General features: G+C 45.1%; 1 protein-coding gene across 1 annotated transcript in view; it reads right to left on the bottom strand.

Moving 5' to 3' along the window:
- MYO16 (myosin XVI) overlaps positions 1 to 21463 on the bottom strand; it is a 532176-nt gene that overhangs the window by 293098 nt on the left and 217615 nt on the right. The window contains 2 exon segments of the mRNA XM_021065905.1: positions 9590 to 9743; positions 12987 to 13062. Coding sequence (XP_020921564.1) covers positions 9590 to 9743; positions 12987 to 13062 — 230 coding nt within the window.

Below are 21463 nucleotides of genomic sequence, written 5' to 3'. Positions count from 1 at the left end.
ACAAGAAAGCTGACCAGAAAAACCTGCCCTATATTTTTTATTCTTTATTGAAGCATAGTTGATTTACAATGCTGTGGCAATTTCCGCTGTATAGCAAGGTGACCTAGATATATATATACATATTTCCCTTTCTTACATTATTTTCCATCATGTTCTATCCCAAGAGACTGGATAGAGTTCCCTGGGCTGTACAGCAGGACCTCAAAGCCTATCCATTCTGAATGTAATAGTTTGCATCTACTAACCCCAAACTCCCAGTCGATCTCACTCCCTCCCCCCTCCCTGAAATCTGTCCCTTTAATCAGGAGAACCACAGTTTTCCTAGAAGGTCCTACCCAGTTAGACTTGCTAGATTTAGTAAACAAAACACACTCCTTGGGGCTTCCAAGCACGTGGATGAGGGAAATTGGATAACATGCCAGTAGCTGGTCTGGTCCACACGGAGGAAAAGCGAGTGAACCTACTTTCTAAAGAAGGCTGGTCAAACGACGCCGAGGGCTTCGTTTCACTGAGTTGGTCCAAGTAACGCAGGCATCGGTGTGGTTGGGGCTCTAGTAACCTGCTGAGGGCCATTTGCAGGTTTGGTCCAGAACTAATGACGGGACCGCAGGAGTCCCGACAAAGTCTCTGCTGATCCTTCTCCTGTACGTTCTCCCAAGTAGTGCTCACCTTGGCCACTAAAAAGTGCGGTTAGAGCTTAAAATAATGTCCCTTTGAAGGGCTTCAACCTATCTGGGTTCACTCCCACCCTCATTTTATAGGATCAGGAGAGAACATGCCCTCGGGCAAAGATAAGCAGTCGTGGATGTGGGGGCACCTTACGGCCCCGTCACAGAGTGTGATGCTGTGCGCTGAGCATCAGAGCTGGGAACATAACTAAAATTGCTTTCTTGAAATGAAGCTTGCACAGTGAGAGGTGGCTCCAAATCGCATTTCTGCTCCCAAGAAGAAAATTCTCTAGGTAGGACGACTGCCTTTCTTCCTGATCAGTGCCAACATTTTGAAAATTGGGCTTACATGGTATTTCTTTCATGCATGAAGCTAATGCAACGGGTGAATGCTCTGATCACTGAAACTATTTCTTAAATGGTAGTCATGAGAACATTGAAAATCAACTATAATAAAAAAAACAAAAAACAGCAGTCATAAAGTTCACTATACACACAAGGGCCCCGGTGGCAGTGCTTAGTCCATTTGCGTCTCAGGGCTCACCCTCAGCATCCCTACGTGACGTGCCAGGAACAGAAACAGACGCACAGACTTTGAAAACTACCTCATGGTTACCAGAGGGGGCAGGTGCGGGGCGGGACGGCCTGGGGGTCTGGGACCGGCGCGCTCATGGCCGTCTACGGAATGGACGGCCAGCAGGGATCGGCTGCGCAGCACAGACTCCACCCGATACTCGGTGACCATCTATGTGGGAAAAGAATCTGAAAAAGAACGGATGTGTGTCCGTGTATAACGGAGTCACTGTGAGGACAGCAGACACGACCACCATATCATACACCGTACATCAACTCTACTTTAACAAACCTTAAAAAAAAAAAAAATGCAGATGGCCTGCGGCCAGCATGGCTTTCCTGACATCAGGGCAACAGCTCGGGAGCTTGTGAAGACTCTGGAGACTCAGGGCTGGGTGTCTGCTTGGACTTTATCTCTGGTGATGCTATTTGACCATGAGGCATTCCCAGAAGCTGCAGTGATTTTGCAAATGCTCAGGTCATTCAGAGCCATGGTTAATGTACAAGAATACGTGTCTCACGGAATAAAACCAGGGATGTGGAGTGCAGCCAACAGGGCAAAGGGAGTTCGTGGCTGTAGCACAACTGTACTTATGGGCCTTAGAGTAAAAGGGACTTTGCAGGGTCATCTCTCTAAGCCCTCTGGTCTGAACGGCAAGGGGACATTTCCATAGCGTTTAGGCACAGGTGGAAGGCTATCTCCTGCTTATGTAAAATGGTTTTAGATCCACCTGGTAAGAGTGTGCTTATGCCCTGGATTCTTCCTGAGCCCTTCCTGCCTTAGGGCAGAGACTATGAACAAAGGATCCAAAGACACAGGTTCCAGGAGCAGCAGCCACAGACCTCAGTCCAGCAAACCTCTGTGCTTCTGTTTCTCCATGAATAAAATGCAGATAATTATATCCATCCATCCTAGGTCGTGGCATTTAAATAAAGACAGAGGGAAATTATTATTGAAATTGCTTTGATATGCAATTTGATATCTTCAATTTGATATGCAATTTGATATGCAATTTGATATCTTCAGTTGAGCAGCAAAGGCCATGGAGGAAAGCTGCGGGGAGCCATGAGTTGGCTGGCTCTTGACTGTGTGCCCAGTGAACCTATTTCCTAAAATGTGGCACATTCAAGGCTTTCCATTAAAAGCCCATTCTAAGCCTATCGTGAGTATCGGGCTTTTCTGAGGTCAAGAAGGACGCATTCCTAACCCACTGAGCCACCCAATAATCCGAGCAGGGTATGTCTTCTCATCAACAGCCACTCGGCCAAAGCCTCCCTGGATCCACCTCCCACCACCAGTGCCCTTCCCTTGTGGTCCTCAGCCCTGCCCATTTCTGCATCCTCCAGAAGTTCCCAGCCCCAGGCACAGCAAGATCTTTTCTCCACCCCAAGGGCCCCACGACGCCGAAGCCCTGGAGACCAAGCAACTCGACAACCTCATCAAAGCAGTCACCCAACCAAAGCTGGTTTTCTCCCAGATTGGATTTTCTTTCCAGCTGCTTAGAAAATACCATTTCCTCCAAAGGGCTGTAATTAGTACAAAAGCACCACACTGCAGGCCTGATTCTCTTGTCTCAGCTTATAGCTAGAAGGCGTGCATTCTTTAGATGATTCTGCTGACAGCTCACGGATGAAGGGGGAACATCTTTTTTGTTTTCCTTCTGCCATTTCTCAAGCACTAGGTAGTGTTACAATGAGTCAGATTCTGCTCTACGAACTGTAGGCACAGTAACTCATATAGTCCCCAGGAACAACCCCAGGACACAGATGGCATCGCCGTCACTCTGGGCTGCACTGCAGTGCACTTCTGACACGGACAGACCACCCACAGTTAGCAGGAACCCCATTCTAAGGGCCCCTTCCGCAACAAGGCTGCCCCACTTCTGACGTCAGCCACACGTCTGAGAGTGCCCAGGCCACCCGCCCTTCTGAGCCACTCGCTACAAATTCGGGTGTTCCCTCAGCCCTTCTCAGATTTGACAATTCACTCGAATGATTCACGAGGCCCTGAACTTGCTACTGCAGCTTCAGTGAAAGATGCACATCAGCTCTACAAAGACACATGGGGTCAGGTCACGGTGGGTCCTGAACTCAGAGCCTCTGCACCCTCGCCCTGCGGGTAAAGGACCCGCCACCCGCCCAGGTGCGTCTCCCAACCAGGAACAGAGGTTCGGCTGCTCAGTCCTTGAAACACATCACTGGTTGGTAGACACTCAGAGTGAGCACGGTCTCGGGGTGAGTGGGTATCCTGGTGGACAGGTGGAAAACAGTGGCCCCATCTCGGGCCACGGCCACTGGCGACTCTAACTGGAAAGGAGACCCACAGCAGCTGCACTGCAAGGAGCCTTCATCCTCAGCATCTCTGTGGCAGGGACACCGCTTCCTCACTACAGATGGACTTCTCAAGCTGTCATACTAAACACTCATCCTCCATTGACAATGCCCCCCGCCTAAAGCTGAAGGGCCGTCACTGAGACGCAGGTGAATAATTTCCTCCTTAAAAGCCAAGTTCACAGGTTCAGAATCACCGAGGAAAAGAGCCCTCTCACTGATACAGTGTCAGACTGAATACATGGGTGTGACATAAGTGAAGTCCCTTCAGCTCTGAGCCCCAGACAGGGACGCTAAGACGGGGGACAGCATCTCGGGGTGCTGTTTTGAGGATGAAATGAAATTATCCACGTAACACACCCTGTACAGGTCCTGACTGATGTCCAGCAACTGTCCCCAAACTATCTGTCCTTATCGCGGTTGTTGTTACTAAGAGGCGAAACCCCCCCAAGTGTTTAGGGAGCTACTGTCCTCCACGGAGATGCTGTGCAGAACTTTTGTGGGTTCCAACTCAAGGATTCCATGAAAGAAAGTATCAGAAACAAAAGCTGGCACCTATTAGACTGTCTCAGGGATGAAAAACCCTAGGAGAGCAGCTCCATGTTCAGCCACCAAGGACACAGCCAGGAGCAGCTGTTTCACTAGAGGCAATAATAGTCAATGAGGCACCAAGACACCCAAGGATGGAAGAGATGACACAGAGGGGCACCCCGTCGGCAGGAAAGAAAGAACAGAGGGGGGACCAGCAGTCAAGCGTGAGGAGGGCGGTTGCAGATTTAACGAAGGGAGAGGAATCCCAAAAGCTTTACAGATGGAGACCGGGGGGAGAGAATGCTACAGTGGGAAGGACCTTTGGAGCTACATCATTTTGAGACGTGAACTTGGGTGTCAAGCCGCTAACAGACCCCACGATCATGTTTGCTGGATAGAAGATTCCTTAGAAAATGCGGACTCTGGGCTGACTCCTAACAGCGCGATTTCCTAGTGACTCAGTGTGGCCCTAATGGCAGGTTAGGCGGAGAAGAAGAGAAGAAAGTTTAAGGTCCTTCTAACTCCATGCTTCTCCTATTAGTGACTCTGCCCTATTCGGTCCTGGGCAAAATAAGGACAGAGGAAAGGCGAAAGAAAGAGTGTGCAAAACATTGCAGCAAGGCTGAGACGAGGAGAAAGACAGAGACCCAAACCCTCCCCAAACGCCACGTGCAACCACCGACTCTCACACACCTGGTGTGTGAAGAAATGATGCTTTGTAAACAATGCCCAAGAGGATGTTAAGGAAGTACACTCTACCTCCTGCCCACCGTGTCACTTCTCTGGCCACTTTGCACACGTCCTCAATCAAAAGACGGGCATTCGAGAACGTCTTGACATACCTCATATCTCAGGAGATTGGTGCCCAAATCAAGACTGTGATATTGTGACAAAATCGACAAGCACAGTTGCTTTTTTTTTTCTCTCAGTAATACACACATTCACCTGCTTTAAAGACAGTGCTACATCCTTCATAATGGTTGTGGGTTTGTTTACAAAGGAGACGTCTCATGTCCACATTTTTCCTTCTTGTGCTAAAACTCGTTCTGAAAGTAGATTATAGAAAATAAATCTTCCTGCATTAAAACATAACTGCACCTAATTATTATTGCATCACATCTATTTGCTCTAGTTCATATTTATAACAGTATAAATTCATGAATGATAAATGAAATTGTACACAAGTGCTCAGCTGTGAAACTAAACAAGCCTATCTGTCATTTTTTCAGAATTCTAAAAAACCCTTAATGCTATAATTGAGCTGTTCTTTGATTTAATTTTCTCGATGACAGCAGATTTCAATGAAATACGTCAGATTTCAATATAAACTTATTTCAAACTTTCAAAGACTTGCTCATTGTCAACGAGAGAAAAATGCAATTAAAAATTACACTTAACTGCATAGAAAAAAACCATGGATTAATCCATTAAACATACTGTTCAATCAATAATATAAACAACAGTAAAAAGTACTTTTGGGGGCAAGTTGGTTGATTTGCTCTCTTTTATTTTTTAAAGCAGAAAAAAATATCCCAAACTGTAGACCCATACATAAGTTAATATTTATCCAAAATGACATTATGAAAGAATTTGTCACTTATTATGACAGAATTTATACTCACGCTTTAACTCGGTTTATGTTTTAACATCTCTCTACTGGAAGCCCATGATATGATTCGAAAAGTAACGGGAATTATTAGGTAATTTTTTTCTCTTCTTTTTAGGTCTGCACCGGTGGCATATGGAAGTTCCTGGGCCAGGGTCAAATCAGAGCTGCAACTGCCGCCACAGCCATGGCAATGCCAGATCTGAGCCACATCTGTGACCTAGTACGCAGCTCGTGGCAATGCTGGATCCTTAACCCACTGAAGGAGGCCAGGTCAAATCTGCATCCTCATGGATACTTGTCAGGCTCTTCACCACTGGGCCACAATGGGAACTTACGTTTTTTTTTTGTTTGTTTTTGCTTTTTAGGGCTACAGCTGTGGCATATGGAGGTTCCCAGGCTAGGGGTCGAATTGGAGCTACAGCTGCCGGCCTACACCATAGTCACAGCTACAGCCAGATCTGAGCCACGTCTGTGACCTACATCACAGCTCAAGGCAACGCCCGGATCCTTAACCCACTGAGCGAGGCCAGGGATCGAACCTGCAACCTCATGAATCCTGGTCGGATTCATTTCCGCAGGGCCATGATGGGAACTCCAGGTATTGATTTTAAGATCAGCATCTGGAAAGTAACAATCCTCCACAGTAAACATCTGTGATATAAGCAACATATGCATGTAAGGAGCAAGGTCAGCAGCTTCTAACGGTTTACTGCAGGTCATTTGGAATGTATCTTGTATAGTAACCTTTTTTTTTTTCAATAGCAAAATAAATCATCTCTTTATTTAAGATATATGCATTACATTCTAACTCTAGCACCTTGTAGTTGGGAGATCACAGGAAAATACTGAAATCACCAAGTCCTTCCAACTAGCCATGCCAGACCCTGAGGTCTATTGCTAGGCTTAAGCAAAATCCAGCAAAAAGAGTGAAAGCACTTTTGTAAGTGGAAAAGTAAGATGCAACCTTAAGATGTTATTAAGTTGCAGAAATATTAACAACACAGTAATAATGAATCTCAAAAATATCTCTGCTCTTCTACACAATCGACAGAAGCTCTACCAATGAGACGAGATTTCTTCTTGGAACTTTCTTCAGTGTTAATAACATCCAATTCTAATGCTCATTATTCTTTTATATAATTCACAGTTACCTTCATGTTTAATTTGAAAAAAGTAGTTTTAAATTCGAAGAGACTAAAGAATTATATGGAATTGATACTAGTACACAAATAATTATAAAAACCACGTTTAAAATCATGAATGGAGTCTAAGATTTGCAAGAAACAGCTAGTGACCAGCCAGCACACAATTTGCCATTCTCATTAAACATATGATAATGTAAAATCCATTAAATACTACGTATTATTATTATTATTATTCAAGTAACACTCCTTGACTCCAACTTTGGTTTCTAAGTATGGCTTTCTTCCTTTTTCTCCCTCGTAAACATGGTACCATTTTCTCCCTGCCTGTGGCAGCAGGAGCGGGGTAACGTGTTGTAGTTACCAACGACCTGGGCTCTGACTGCGGGGCTCTCAATCCTGACCTTTCATTTCCCAGCTCTGTAATCTTGGGAAAGTAAGAAAATCTTACCAGGGCTTTCACAATGGAATAAGATAACCCATGGGATTCTTAGCTGAGGTCTGACACACAATCAAGCTCTTTTTCAACACGGTTAAGAATTCAGATCCAGTCATGAATGTGGCAGAGTAGTAAGGAGAGGCCGATGCGTTGATGCCTGACTGGAGCCTCTGCACTACCCAGAGTGGTTTTAAATTAACAGTGTCCCTGTGAATCAACTGTAATGGAAAAATAAAGTCATATACACTTTTTAAAAAAGTGTTTCCCTCTGTCTGCGATGGGACAGACTCGGAAATGGGATTTTGCCCTCAGCTCATTTATGCATCACCGCGGCCTTGTCACGCATCTGCTGGAAGCCTCCCCGCCACCTGCCAGGAAGGGAACTCGAGTCATGCAGACTCTGGGCCTGCCTCTGATGGATGAGTTCGGGGGGTCTCCTTAGCGCTCCTCTCCTTCTCGAGCAGCCCCCTGCAGAGACCATGACGTTTCCTCTTGCCATCATGAGCCTCATCGGGGAAGCCCTCTCTTCCGGCTCATCCGTGCCAGGGACCTGGTTGAGAAAGCTGCCTAGGAACGAGATCCATCTATAAGCCCTTCAGCCGCCACATCCCGGCATGCCCTCTGATGCGATCTGGAGACGGCACCTGCCACCTGCCTCTACACGGATTGAGTCGCGAGCCGATGCAGCTGCTAACTCTCAACACCCCGGAAGGAGCTCCGGTGGGGATCAGGAGTGGGGCGCTCTGTGCCCCAGCAAAACTGGCAGAACAGGTCTTCAGAGAGTTAGGCATTTTCAGGAGAAGATTCTATGATCCCAATTCTCAGATCTCCTCATAGCTAGAAAAGCACTAAATCCTTCATGGCGACGTCTGCTCCTCGTGACCAGCAGTGACCTTCCTGAGACCAGCAGGGACCTTCCGCAAAATGCGTGCTTGGTTGCATAACCCTCTCCTTTCACCAAAATCACAAACATGCTGACTTTGCCCCGGCCTCTTTAGAGCAGTTTCTCCAAGCTCTGAAATGCTGTTTCCTGGGCTACAGTCCACATTTTGCTCCACGTAAACTTAACTCACAACACTCACGCTGTGAATCTTTTCTTTTCATTCGACACCTCCATCCCTGATCAGGTGTCACTTGGCCGCATCTCTACTGTTTGATGATGGCTCAGATGGTCCCAAACCCAGACAGGGCTCTCCATGCAGGGAGCCCACAAATACTCCAGTATTAGCTGTCATCTCCAGAACCAGTCAAAACGCAGCCTCAGGGAGAGGAAGTCACTTTCTCAAGGTCCCACTGCGCATATGCAGCACACCTGATTTTCAACTTGAAATCATTTATCTCTATGTATTTATTTACCTTAGAGATATAATCTACGTAGCACAAAACGCACACTTTCAACACATACAAGTCAGCGCTTTTTAGCACATCCACAAATTTCTGCAATCATCTGCTTCTCGCTTTCATCATTCCCCCCAAGAAACGCCACATGCACACGGAGTCACTTCTCACCCGCCCCCACACACAGCAAACGCTGATATATTTTCTGTTTCTATGGATTTGCTGATTCCAGATATTTCATGTAAATTGAATCTTACAATGTGTGGCCTTTGGTGTCTGGCTTCCTTCACATAGCATAATGGTTTCAAATTCCATCCTCTTTGTAGCATGGGCCAGTGTTGAGGAGACACTTCAGATGATCCGAAATCATTAGCTTTATACTTAGAGGAAAAAATGAATATTTGGGAGTTCCTACTGTGGTGCAACAGGATTGGTGGCATTTTTGCAGCGCCAGGACATAGGTTCAATCCCCAGCCCAGCACAGTGGGTTACAGGATCTGGGGTTGCCACAGCTTCAGTGTAGGTCACAACGGCACCTCGGATCGGATCCCTGGCCCAGGAACGCCATATGTCGCAGGGCAGTCCAAAAAAACACTGTATTTCTATTTCCTACTTCAGGAAATTTAGCCATTATGATAGTTATTGGAAATCTTACATATCAGTTTAGTTGGAAACAGGGAGTATGTTTAAAATAATATCTTTGTTCTCCTGATGACAAATTGAATGAAGACCCGAGACAGAAATGTTTAACGACCTAGAGGGCTTGCAAGCTAAATGCATTACTGCCCACAAGTATCTTGCAGTAAATGCTGACGTGCAGCGTCAATGCTCCAACTTTGGTGGAGAGACAGACACTTAACACGGAGGGAAAAGTGACGGGTGGCCAGAGAGGGTGACAAATGAGAATGACTGAGGCCCCACCCAGCGAGGGTCTGGGACTTGGGGCGAAGGCACTCACAGCTTGCTGGGCAGGGCGGGAAGGTCTGAGACCACCTCTTCATAGGGCTCCTCCTGGGCCAAGGTCGGAGCACAGAAAGGCTCCTTCATTTTTCCCTCCCAGGCAATCTCGGCTTTCAGCAGCATTTCCTCAATGAACTCAGATGCGGCGACATCTACGAGAAAAAAGCCGGCCATCAGCATCAGAACTGGGTGACATCGCAGAACACGGCTGACTGCCAGTCATTCCCATATGCCTGACGTGCTAAAATGGATCAACAGGTGAAGCAAAGTGACACACATCTAAAGTTTACGGTGGCGATAAAACAGCCGTGCTGCCCTTTTCAGAGACTATTTTATTTACATCAGAGGCATATTTCATTACAAATGAAATGACAAAATGTAAAAATCATGTTCACTGAGCCCTCCAGAGTCAAATGTGAAATTACGGAGGAGCCAAGCCCGAGAGAACTCGAGGTCGTTTTGTCTCCCAGACAATCTGCCTTCATCTTGGAGACCATGGATCCCAACGAGGAGCAGCTCCACCTTCCCAGCCACGGGCCTCTCACATAGCACGTGCCAGGCACGATGTAAACTTGCTACGAAACGGGCAGATATACAATAAATACCCAGGTGTGTTTTTAAAAACAGCAGGTCTATGGGGAGTTCCTGTCATGGCGCAGTGGTTAGCGAATCCGACTAGGAACTATGAGGTTGCGGGTTCGGTCCCTGCCCTTGCTCAGTGGGTTAACGATCCGGCGTTGCCTGAGCTGTGGTGTAGGTTGCAGACGTGGCTCGGATCCGCGTTGCTGTGGCTCTGGCGTAGGCCGGAGCTACAGCTCGATTAACCCCTAGCCTGGGAACCTCCATATGCCGTGGGAGCGCCCAAAGAAATAGCAAAAAGACAAAAAAAATAATAATAATAAAAAAAAATAAAAACAGCAGGTATAGCCTCTCTCCGTGATCTGTTTTTTTTATCAATCTGAAGGAAAAATAATCACATTTCCTGATTTATGACATGTTAACAGTGACATCCGAACTATCTGGGCAGCAGCACACGTGTGCTTTAAGCCAATGTGGATATTCGTCAAATTAATCAAACGGACACTTACTAACAAGGGAGACTGAAAATCAACACGTCTTGAGGAAAAGCCCACGTCATCGCAATTGGGAGCCTAATGACGGTGGCGGCTCCTTTCCAACCCTCAGACCTCGACGGCATGACCTCTGGCGTCAGTGAAGCGGGGCTGCGTGGTTTGGGCTGGTTGAGGTAACCCTGCCCCACAAGAAGATATTTATGCTGGGATGTTGTCAGCACTGGCTTTGGGTCAAGTCTTACCTGCGTCACGAGCAGGTGCGAGGCCGGGGACCTCCGCTTGGGAGAGTCTATCCTTATGGAGTAACAGCTATACCTCAAATGGCTTTGGTCCCCCAGATAACATTTTATGTGTCTGTTCCAAGTTCAAGGAACAAAAACACAAGGATATAGTGTGGTACAGACGATGAGTTACACATGCTCAGCCACAACACGCGTGTCCAGTTCGCTGCCCTCTGCACTATCTTTTATCTGGTGTCTTCGTTCTGAGGTCGGATGACAGGCTGGTATATCCTACGCCTCCTTCAACCTTCTCCCTGCCTCAATCTCTTTGTCCTTCGTGCTTTAGAGAAGTTTTTTAATTCGATCAACAAACACTTATTGAGACTCTGTTACGGTCTATCTATCACAGCGTCTCTCATGATCAACATGACACGGAGCAGGGGTCACACCGACGGCAGACACTGCGTGACCAAAACGGGCCAAGTCCTCTGGGACGGTCTTCAGACACTAGGCCCGAGGTGGCCGGCGCTGAACTTAGACCAAGGACGTAGTCACTCCCAGGGCTCGTGGTCGGTCCTTGCCAACTGCCTTCAGTGTCTGTTCGGGCCAAGTTGACACTAGACTAAAAACTGTGACAGTCGGAGTCCCTGCAGCCCAGAGTCAATCATATACATCGTTCTCAGGGGAAGAAGCCAGAAGCATGACCTTGAAAAATGTGGCCTCCTGTTAGAACTGGAGTTAACAGAGGATGTAGCTTGTATTCACAGTAAAAATATTGTTTTGAAAAAAGATAGGAAAAAGCTATAAATTTCTATTTACTCTTTTAATATTTACCATTAGGCATCCTTTTGTAGATAACGTTAAGATAGCTATCCTAGCATTAATATTAGCCTCATTCTAAAGTTTGAGACTATGAGGCTATCTTATAGTTCTATTTGTTAAATCTTTAGTTAATTTTAACAAATGAGATGAATAAATGTTAAACAATCGGGAGTTCCCACTGTGGCTCAGTGGTAATGAACCTAACTAGATTCCATGAGGATGCCGGTTCCATCCCTGGCCTTGCTCAGTGGGTTAAGGATCCAGCATTGCCATGAGCTGTGGTGTAGGCTGGCAGCTCCAGCTCCAGTTCAACCGCTAGCCTGGGAACTTCCATTTGGTGCAGGTGAGGCCCTAAAAAGCAGGGAAAAAATAAAAAATAAAAAAAATAAAAGAAAGAAAAAACTGAAATTTATCAGTTAATACCCCTAAAAGTACATGGAATAAAAAAACATCAGGCCTAAGTGCTTTTAGGTTAATGGAGGTACAGAAACAAGAATAATAAATAAATTTATTTAGATTAATTACCACCTTCAAAATGGTTATATTATTTTGTTACTGATGCTGGACATTTATTTTTATTATTTAGAATTTTTATTTTTAATACACCAAAAATGACTTAGGGGTAGTAACGTCGTTGTCAAATTTTAAAAGCTAGAAAATTAACGTAGCAGGCACTTAGTGGTAAAAGAACTCTAGAAATTTTAAAAAATATATTAAAAGATAAGCAATTATTAAGATTTTTTAAACATTTTATTTTTTTGACCACCCCTGTGGCCCCTGGAAATCGCCGGTCCTGGGATTGAACCTGAGCCACAGCAGTGACGATGTCAGATCCTTAACCACTAGGCCACCAGGGAACTCCAAGATTTTCAAAGTTTTAAATTAGCTTGAGAATATTTAGTCTTTCCTGCTTGCAGTATAAGTATCTGTGCAGAAAAAAAAAAAAAAAAACCCTCTTATCGCTTAAAATACCCTAAGCATGTATTTGGTCTATGAGAAACTAGTTAAACAACAGAAAACCTATATTTTAAAGTAAGTGACTGCAGGAATGACTGCCTGAGACTTCCAAGCCCAAAGAGCACATTCCAATGAAATACAACAGTCCCTATAAACTTACCAGCTTTCCAACAGCCTCTCATAACCATTCACCGAGTTTGTGAACATGCCTGAACTGTGGGCTTCACAGAGCATCTCAGAAGAGGCTGACGTTTTGCAGAACTTCCAAAGGGTGCCAAGGGGACAGCGACCGCTCGGCGGTCCCGGGCTGCTCCTAACCTACCTGAAGCCTTCTCTTCGTTGCAGTTCAGAAGCTGAGGATCTGCCTGATGCACCAAAAGCAGCTTCACCACGCTCGTCTGAAACACCAAAGGTAATGGGAACAGGAAGGGTTATGCTGAGGACTTGAGATCCATCAGTGAACAATCCGCAGGCGCTGTCCTCCGGGGGGCACGGGGGAAGGAGACGGCGGTCGCAGAAACTAACAACTCCGAATCAACTATACGCCAAGAAATTAAATTGGAAAAAGAAAAAAAGAATAAAGCTTCCCTTTGCTTCCGAACCCAACTCAGTCTTGGTCTGCGGTGTGGATGAGCCGGGCAGGACGATCCTTGCTGGGCCAGACTCGAGAGGGTCAGTAATACCATCAAAACAACACTCGCGGTTCAAGGATCCCACAAGGGCTCACCGCCCCCTTGTCCTCGGTCTTCTTTAACTGCTCCTACGTTGTTTCACCTTTATGTTAAATTGTTGTATAGTTTCCAGTGTAGAAATCTTAGACTTTTTTTGTTAAAAATATCCTATATAGTTTGTGCTTTTTAATGGTCCTGTAAACATCCTTGATAAATTCACTTACTACGTCTACTTTCTAAATTCTGGGAAATTACTTTGGAATTTTTACTCTTTTCGTTTTCCTAAATGGGTCTTTCCATTTCTTTTCTTTTTGGGGGGGTATTACTCAAGATTACTAAAGACATAGATGTTGTATCAAAATCTGAAAAATAAATGTACAGAGCAAGGTCCCAGGCAGGACATTGAAATGGACACAGGAAAGAATTTTGTTTAATAGCCAAAAAATCGCAGAGATTTGCTCGCTTTTAAACCACAGGAAAGGAAGTAAAGAAGTGAAGGGAGAATGGAGGAAGAAGGAAAACAGAGGAGGAAGAGAGGGGGAAAAAGCAAGGAAAGGAAGGAGGAAGGAAAGAAGAAAAGCAGAAAAGAAAGAAAAAAGAAACATGCAAAGCTGAGAAGTAGGTAAGACTGCCTTTGTTTTTCACAAACTTGAAAAAATAGCACTGACCAAAGCTTTGCTACCTCTGCAAAAATGTGAGCCTCTTGGAGAGGCTCCTGGTTACTTTGCATTTCTCCACTCAATGCCCTCTTTACCCAACTCCAACCGAAGCCTGGGCGATATCTCTACAACTGCCTCTTTCTACAGCGTCCCCTGTCCCTGCAGAAAGCATTTCAGTAATCAAAGCAAATGGTTTCCAGCATGAAAAGCTTTCACAGAAAGGTAGCTCCAATTTATTTCAGGCCTGTAAAAACAAACATTCATGTGTGGAATGAAGATGCTTCTATTGCCCGGGGATGCCTCACTTTTTAAAAAAGTACTTCCTATGTGCTTCCCATTAGGAACCGGTGAGGCATGTCACAGAGCTAAATCACACAGGCCAGTGCTTATTTCACTTACCAGACTCGGGAACATTTGTTTTAACCTCAGAAAAGATCTTTAGGTAATTACTTCAATCCAAGCAGGGAAGGTTTCGAGCCCGACAAGGATCCGTCTCTAATTATTACAAGAATTTTATAATTACCAGAGGGTAAGGCAGCTGAGTGTGTGTGTGTGTGTGTGTGTGTGTGTGTGTGTGTGTGTGTGAAAGGAGGGCCTATCAGTTAGGAGAAATTGCATTTAAGCTGAAATTTAAATTCACACAGGATACTGGCGATGGGTGTTATTAATTTTTTGGACAGTTGTATTTCAGTTTGTGCCAATTTAGCAACATTAATTCCTTGGTGGACATTAATTCTTTAAAAAGTAAAACAAACAAACAAACAAAGAGTGTTCTGGAGATAGTCAAATTCCTGGTTCAGAAGCTAAAAGAGATCATTTCACTTAATAAAAAGGAATAACGTTAAAGACCTCTGGGACTTGAGAATTTCTATGTCCCGTGCTCGGTGGTACACGTGCTGCTTTATAATAAGTAAACACGTCCAACTCAGCATCACCAGAAAAATTTCAGGTCTAAAATGCAGTGCCTAGGATTTACTGCCGCGGTGCGGTGGAAAGGAATCCGAATTGTATCCATGAGGTTGCGGCTTCAGTCCCTGGCCCCGCTCAGATGGTCACGGATCCAGCATCACCGTGAGCTGCAGTGCAGGTCGCAGATGGGGCTCGGATCTGGCATGGCTGTGGCTGTGGTGTAGGCTGGCAGCTGCAGCTCGGATTCGAACCCTAGCCTGGGAATCTCCACATGCCACAGGTGTGGCCCCCCCCCAAAAAAAAACGCAAAAATAAAATGCAATGTCTAACAAATCATTACCTCCAGGATCCAACTGTGATTTCTCATGAAACAAATGTCTGCCTTCCTTTTCTTCATCTGAAAAGCACGCTTTGTAATCCCAGCAGCGTTCGGCAGGCCGCCCTGTCTCTTTCCGGAAATATGCCTCCCTCGCTGCCCCCGGCAGGTCCCCTCCTCGAAGCTCACTCCTCCTCAGACTCCTCTGACCCACTCGGGAGACTATGAACTGCGCTGCTGCCCCGCTGTCTTGCCCTTTGCTGAGCTCCCCCCACCTCCACGTGGAGTGTGATGCCTTTGCGGGATCCATCACAAATGCCCATCTCCCAGGCCTGCCAGGGGCTCAGGCAGCTCCTGGTCAGCTCCCCGAGGCTTCCTCCTACGAGTCCCCCAGGCTCGGCCCACTCGCCCAGCCCTCACACCTGTAGTCAGTGATGCACCGAGACAGACAAGCGTCCGCTAACCCAGGACCCTCACCACCTGGCTCCCTCAAGGGCAGTCACTGAGGGCTCGGCGCCAGGCCCCGTGTCAATCAAGAAACGGGTGCTGCACCTGCGCTCAGTGCTCATGGGCGACAGGGACGCGTATGAGAGACAATCCCTGCACGTGCTGAGTGCTATGGCTGACACCGGTGCCACCCCGGTGCCCGAGGGCCGCCTCACTGGAACCAAGGAAGTGACAAAAGACCCCTAGTGAAGTGACATCCCAGCGGAGATCTGCAGAGCAAGTAAGCATTTCAAGAGGAGCAGAGGATGTGACAAGGATGTCCCTGGTGGCGTATTCCAGAAACTGAAAGAACTTCAGGGTAGTTATATGCTCCAACCTGGCAGGGGGACTGGGAGAAAGGAAGCCGGAGAAGTGAGTGGAAACCCTGGCACGGGGGCGGGGGGCAGGTGGACGGTGCTGTAGAGGGGTGTTTTATACCAACAGCAGTGGCAAGGATGGCGCATAGAACAGTTTGAGGGTCTTTGCATTTAGAAAGCTCACTGTCGCCTCCTCGTGGAGAATAGAGTCAGGGAGGGGCAGGGAACTCGGTTAACTGGTGGGTTCGTCCTGCACCAGGTGAAGGCAGAGGGGCCAGGCCGGTGCACAGATGAACGCGTCCGTGGTTCTAACTCCTGTAGCTCAAAACTCTGCACCAGGGAGGAGCTTGTGGGCTCCGGGGATTATTGACTACAGGAGAGGAGGGGAGGCAGGAAAATGGTGACAGCAGTTTTGCGATTGTGCAAATGATGAAACACAGAAGGGGCAGCAGATTGGGGGTGGGGAAACGAAGGCGAAAATTCCCTTTATGCACAAGTTGAGTCTGACGGCAGGTTGACAGTGAATCACCCACCACTGGGCAGTGGTCCTCCTGGGCCTAGAACTTGAGAAAAACAAGAGAGGACTTTGGGGGCCCTGGTTATACAGAGGATCTGAGGCTGGCTCTACCAGTATTTCACACTCAGGGGGGTAGGAGGAAACCAGAGGGTGTTTGATTTTTTTCCAATGGAAGAGGAACTAGCCAAAGAAAAATAAAACGCTGAATATATCTCACTCCTCATGCACTCGAGAATACAAATGACTCTTCTGAACATCAAGATATGCATGGAAGATACTTTTGAAGGGAAGGTGATTTAGATTTTAGCATCTGCGCACTGATTTTCTTATCTTCCGTTGTCGTATGGCCATTCCTATTATAAACACTGAAAATATGCACAAGGCTAGAATCCAACTTTATTTCACCTACAACTCATAAAAAGTTGTAAGAGCAAATGACTTATTGCTCACAAAACCAATTCAGTTCCCAGTTTTAGACAAGAACAGGCAACTCTTTTTTGACTCCCTGGAGAAGTTAATATATTTATAAAGGCAAGTTTTAAAATATGTATGCCATCCCAGAATAAATGTCATTTATAAATATTGCTATCAATTATGGACTGCCTGCTCCATAAAGGTATTTATATTTGTAAGATATTTATAAGACATGGAAATTGCTATGAATGGCTGTAAAACTGCATTCGTCTTTCTAAAATGTTAGCATTTCTAAAGTTTTTTTCCCTGAACTGAGATATACTTATTTACAGTGAATTTCTTCAGGGAGTTATAAATCCCCCATGCATATAAGCTGATAGTCAAATAATACCTGTTTCTAAAATATCATTTTCAAAATGAATATTAAATGGTATTTTTGTGGGTTAACAATTTTTTTATGTAATCTAAGACATCATATGTTATTTTCTTGACAAAATAATCAAGCTGCAATTCCCTCACAAATCTTCTCTTAACATAAATGTCTCCATTTTTTGAGCCTAAATCGAGGAAGAGCGCTTTGGTTTTGGCATTTGGGTGCACAGAGTGACATCCAGGTGTGTTTGTGTGGGAGGAGTGCCTGGGAAATAGAAGAAAAAAATAGGATTCTGCCATGCAAAGAAAAGAAAGAAGGAGTTCTCGTCGTGCTCAGTGGTTAGCGAATCCGACTAGGAACTGTGAGGTTTCGGGTTCGATCCCTGGCCTGGCTCACAGGGTTAAGGATCCGGCGTTGCCATGAGCTGTGGTGTAGGTCGCAGATGCGGCTCGGATCCTGTGTTGCTGTGGCCCTGGCGTAGGCCGTGGCTACAGCTCCGACTCGACCCTTAGCCTGGGAACCTCCACATGCCGAGGAGAGGCCCAATAAATGGCAAAAAAAAAAAAAAAAAAAAAAAAAAAAGAAGTATGTTTTTAAAAGTTGGGGTCATGTATTTTGCAACAGGTTTTGAAAAAAAAATGGAGCAACTGCAAAGTGTTTCTTAATTCATTTACCATTAATCATTAACAAATAGTGAGTTTGGGGAATGCAGCTGGAACACGGGAAATACAGCCATGAAAACATCACTCTTAATTATTCTGTTCTTTGCAAAGTACATGCAGCTTGTGAATCAGATTTCCCAGCAAAGTCCGTGACCATGTTTCTCTAGGCTGAAAAAACCATAGATTTAGAAAGCCCGAAGTTTGGGAACTTGGGGGAACATGACAGGCAATGGGGTGAAACGCTGATGTCCTCTGACCCTTCCTGCCTTACTCATCAGTGGTTCTTCTATGACTGTCGTGTGAAAAAGTTCCACGAAGCTTTATCAAGGGAGCAGCCGTTGTACTGGGCTTAGGTGCCTCATGTCAAGCTTTACAAGTCTTCTGGAAATGAGTGTTTTTTGAAACAGAAGCAGCTGTTTTAAAGTACACTATCTTAGACTCATTTCTTACTGGTCTTCCCTGCTAATGACAATAAACCCTGGAAATAACAAGCAACCCTAGAAGAAATCTGATAAGCAGAAGGAGCAAGATGAACAGGCTCAGGACCAGCAGAAGGCATCGGAAGAGGAGGCAGGGGAGCCTCTGTCCTCACACAGAAGAGAAGAAGGCTTCCCCAGACCTGGTGTTTTCCAGCCCATCCCAGCGACAGGAGGGACCAGACAGAGGCACCCCTCCCCTACGAAACCATGTCTCCCTGACGACAGCAGGTGATTCCAGCACCGAAACCCTGCTAATGCTCAGTACCAGGGCAGGCACTCCCTCTCCACTGACGCTGAGATGCCCCTCCCCCATGGCAGACAGGGTAGCTGGAAGGGGGCACCTTCGAGAGGGAGCTTATCCAAAGGGCTGAATTTCTGAAGGTCTCTGTCCAAATGGAGATTGCCCTACACACCCAGAGACACGGGGCCACCTGGTCCAAGGAAACCACTTCCAAGCCTTTGGGGGCACTGGGAAAAATGCATGGGCACCTCGGGGGCACCCAATAAAGCAAGCATTCCAATCACATCTTGAAGGGTCTGGCCATTAAGCTGTCATTGGAATCACATCCCACTCAAGCCAACCAGAACCTGAACTCTAACCCCAGAGAGGGTAACTGCCTGCTAAAACGGAAGACTGATATAGGACCAAGACTCTCCTCACAAAACAGCCAAAATGTCCAAGAAAAAAGATAAATCACTCATCACAATCATACCCAAATCGAAAATGATAACTTGATTGAGAAGAGACAATTAACTAACACCAACAGCAAGATGAATCACGCTGGAATTAGTTGATGATGATTTTAAAGCAGCCGTCATAAGAATGCTTCAACAAGTAATTACAAATTCTCTTGAAACAGATGAGAAAAGAGAACACCTCATCAAAGACATAGAAAGAAGTTGTAAGAAAGAACCAAATGGAAACCACAGAACAGAAAAGTACAACAGCAAATAAAATACATCACCTCACAGCAAATATTTCATTTGACCTGCAGTCAAATAAGACAAAAATTATACCCTGGGTTTTGATAAAAACTATTTGAATGTCTGATAACAGAAATGGTGACATATTTAGTCCAAGGCAAGTCTTTAAAAACTTTTTGTTCAATCTAGTCCTGTTCTCCCAGAGTTGATGATTGTATTTCTTTTTTTCTTCTTTTTTTTTTTTTTTTTTTTTTTTTTTGTCTTTTTTCTTTTTTAGGGCCATGCCAGAGGAGGTTCCCAAGCTAGGGATCAAATCAGAGCTACAGCTGCTGGCCTATGCCATAGTCATAGCAACTCGGGATCGAGCTGTGTCTCCAACCTACATCACAGCTCATGGCAACGCTGGATCCTTAACCCACTGAGCGAGGCCAGGGATTGAACCCGAAAACCTCATGGTTACTAGTCAGATCTGTTAACCACTGAGCCACGACAAGAATTCCTCCTTTTTCTTTCTTTTTTTTTTTTTTTTTTATGGCACATGGAAGTTCCCTGCCAGGGGTCAAATTGGACATACAGCTGCCAGCCTACACCACAGCCACAGTAACACTGGATCCAAACTACATCTGCAATTTACACCACAGCTTGCAGCAATGCCAGATCCTTGATCCACTAAACAAGGCCAGGGATTGAACCCTCATGGACACTATGTCAGGTCCTTAACTCGCTGAGCCATGACAGGAGGTCCTGCTTATCTTATAAAAGTGGTTAAAAGGAAGCAATTCATTGCTCTTTGAAATGATACCTGATCCAAAATCTGAAAGTGCTATCAGCCAAAGTGACAAACTGGGTGAAATATTTCGTTGCTCCTTCTGGAAGCAATCTCTGGTTATAAGGGATGCATGTTGATACGTCACTGATTACCATTTCTCCAGCACAGGCTATGAGGTTGTGTTGAGGAAACAGGGCTTGCTCTTCTGTTCCCTTCTGTCTACCTTCTGAAAGACAACACTGCTCGCCTGTGCATTCCAGGATGCTGCCGCGCTAGACTGATATACCATGGTCTCCTGGCCATCCCCGGTATTCCAGGGCACCTAGGAAACCTGGGTCCCTGAGGCCAAGGATATCAGCTACCTGCAGCCTCATCTCCTTAACCCAGCCATTCCTTTACACACACACACACACTCACCTGCTTGAAGCACAGATGTGAGGTGGTTAAGAGCCTGATAAAAATACTTATTGATTGCATGAATCTTTTTCTACAGGAAATATTGTCAACGCAAACAATGTCTTATTAATTTGGAAGACCTTCCCAAGCAATATGCTTTCCCTAACACGCTTCAGTGCAAATACTTTCGATTTTTTTCAACAACTACGTGACTCGGAGCTGTGTGATACATATTTTGCGTACTTGTTGTATCTAATGGATTTAACTTATGATAAATTTAGTGAGTGTGATTGTTACTTTAAACAATGATTAGACATCAATATGGTTAATTAAATCTCCATGTATTTGTAAAACTGAAGTTATATTTTATATTATTATATGAAGACTTTTAACACAACATACTATATATATTTATAAGCCAATTTGAATATTTACTATGAATACTGTTTGAACACATTCACCCATATAAATTACTTATAATTTTTATATTAAATTACTTAGAATAATTACCAGTTAAAGTTTGCTTCTTATTCATGGTATAATAGCACCTAGTGAGAAGTTAGCTTGTGCAACAGTAACTCAAGATATATTAGCTACAGCCAAGCTTTAAATCAGCGAAAGAACTCTGCTACCTATCTTTCATCATTAAAGTATACTTCATAGAGAAAAATCAGATATAAAATGTAATTGTGCTTTATATCTACCGACCACAGAGAACAAACACAACTATAACAGACTCATGAAACTGTAAGCTTATAAGGACTATTAATATTAAGAAAATAGTATTAAGTTCATCCTCTAAAGAAGGTTTTTTAAGTTTTGATTATCTCTCCAATGGTATTACTAGAATACAGAGATTTCTGAAGAATGTCTGTTATTATGTGTCCTTTTAAATGTCAATGTTTTC

This window comes from Sus scrofa, chromosome 11, assembly GCF_000003025.6.
Source record: "Sus scrofa isolate TJ Tabasco breed Duroc chromosome 11, Sscrofa11.1, whole genome shotgun sequence".
NCBI lineage: Eukaryota > Metazoa > Chordata > Mammalia > Artiodactyla > Suidae > Sus > Sus scrofa.
Note: the sequence above shows the minus strand (reverse complement) of the source record. Positions and strands in the feature narration are given on the sequence as shown.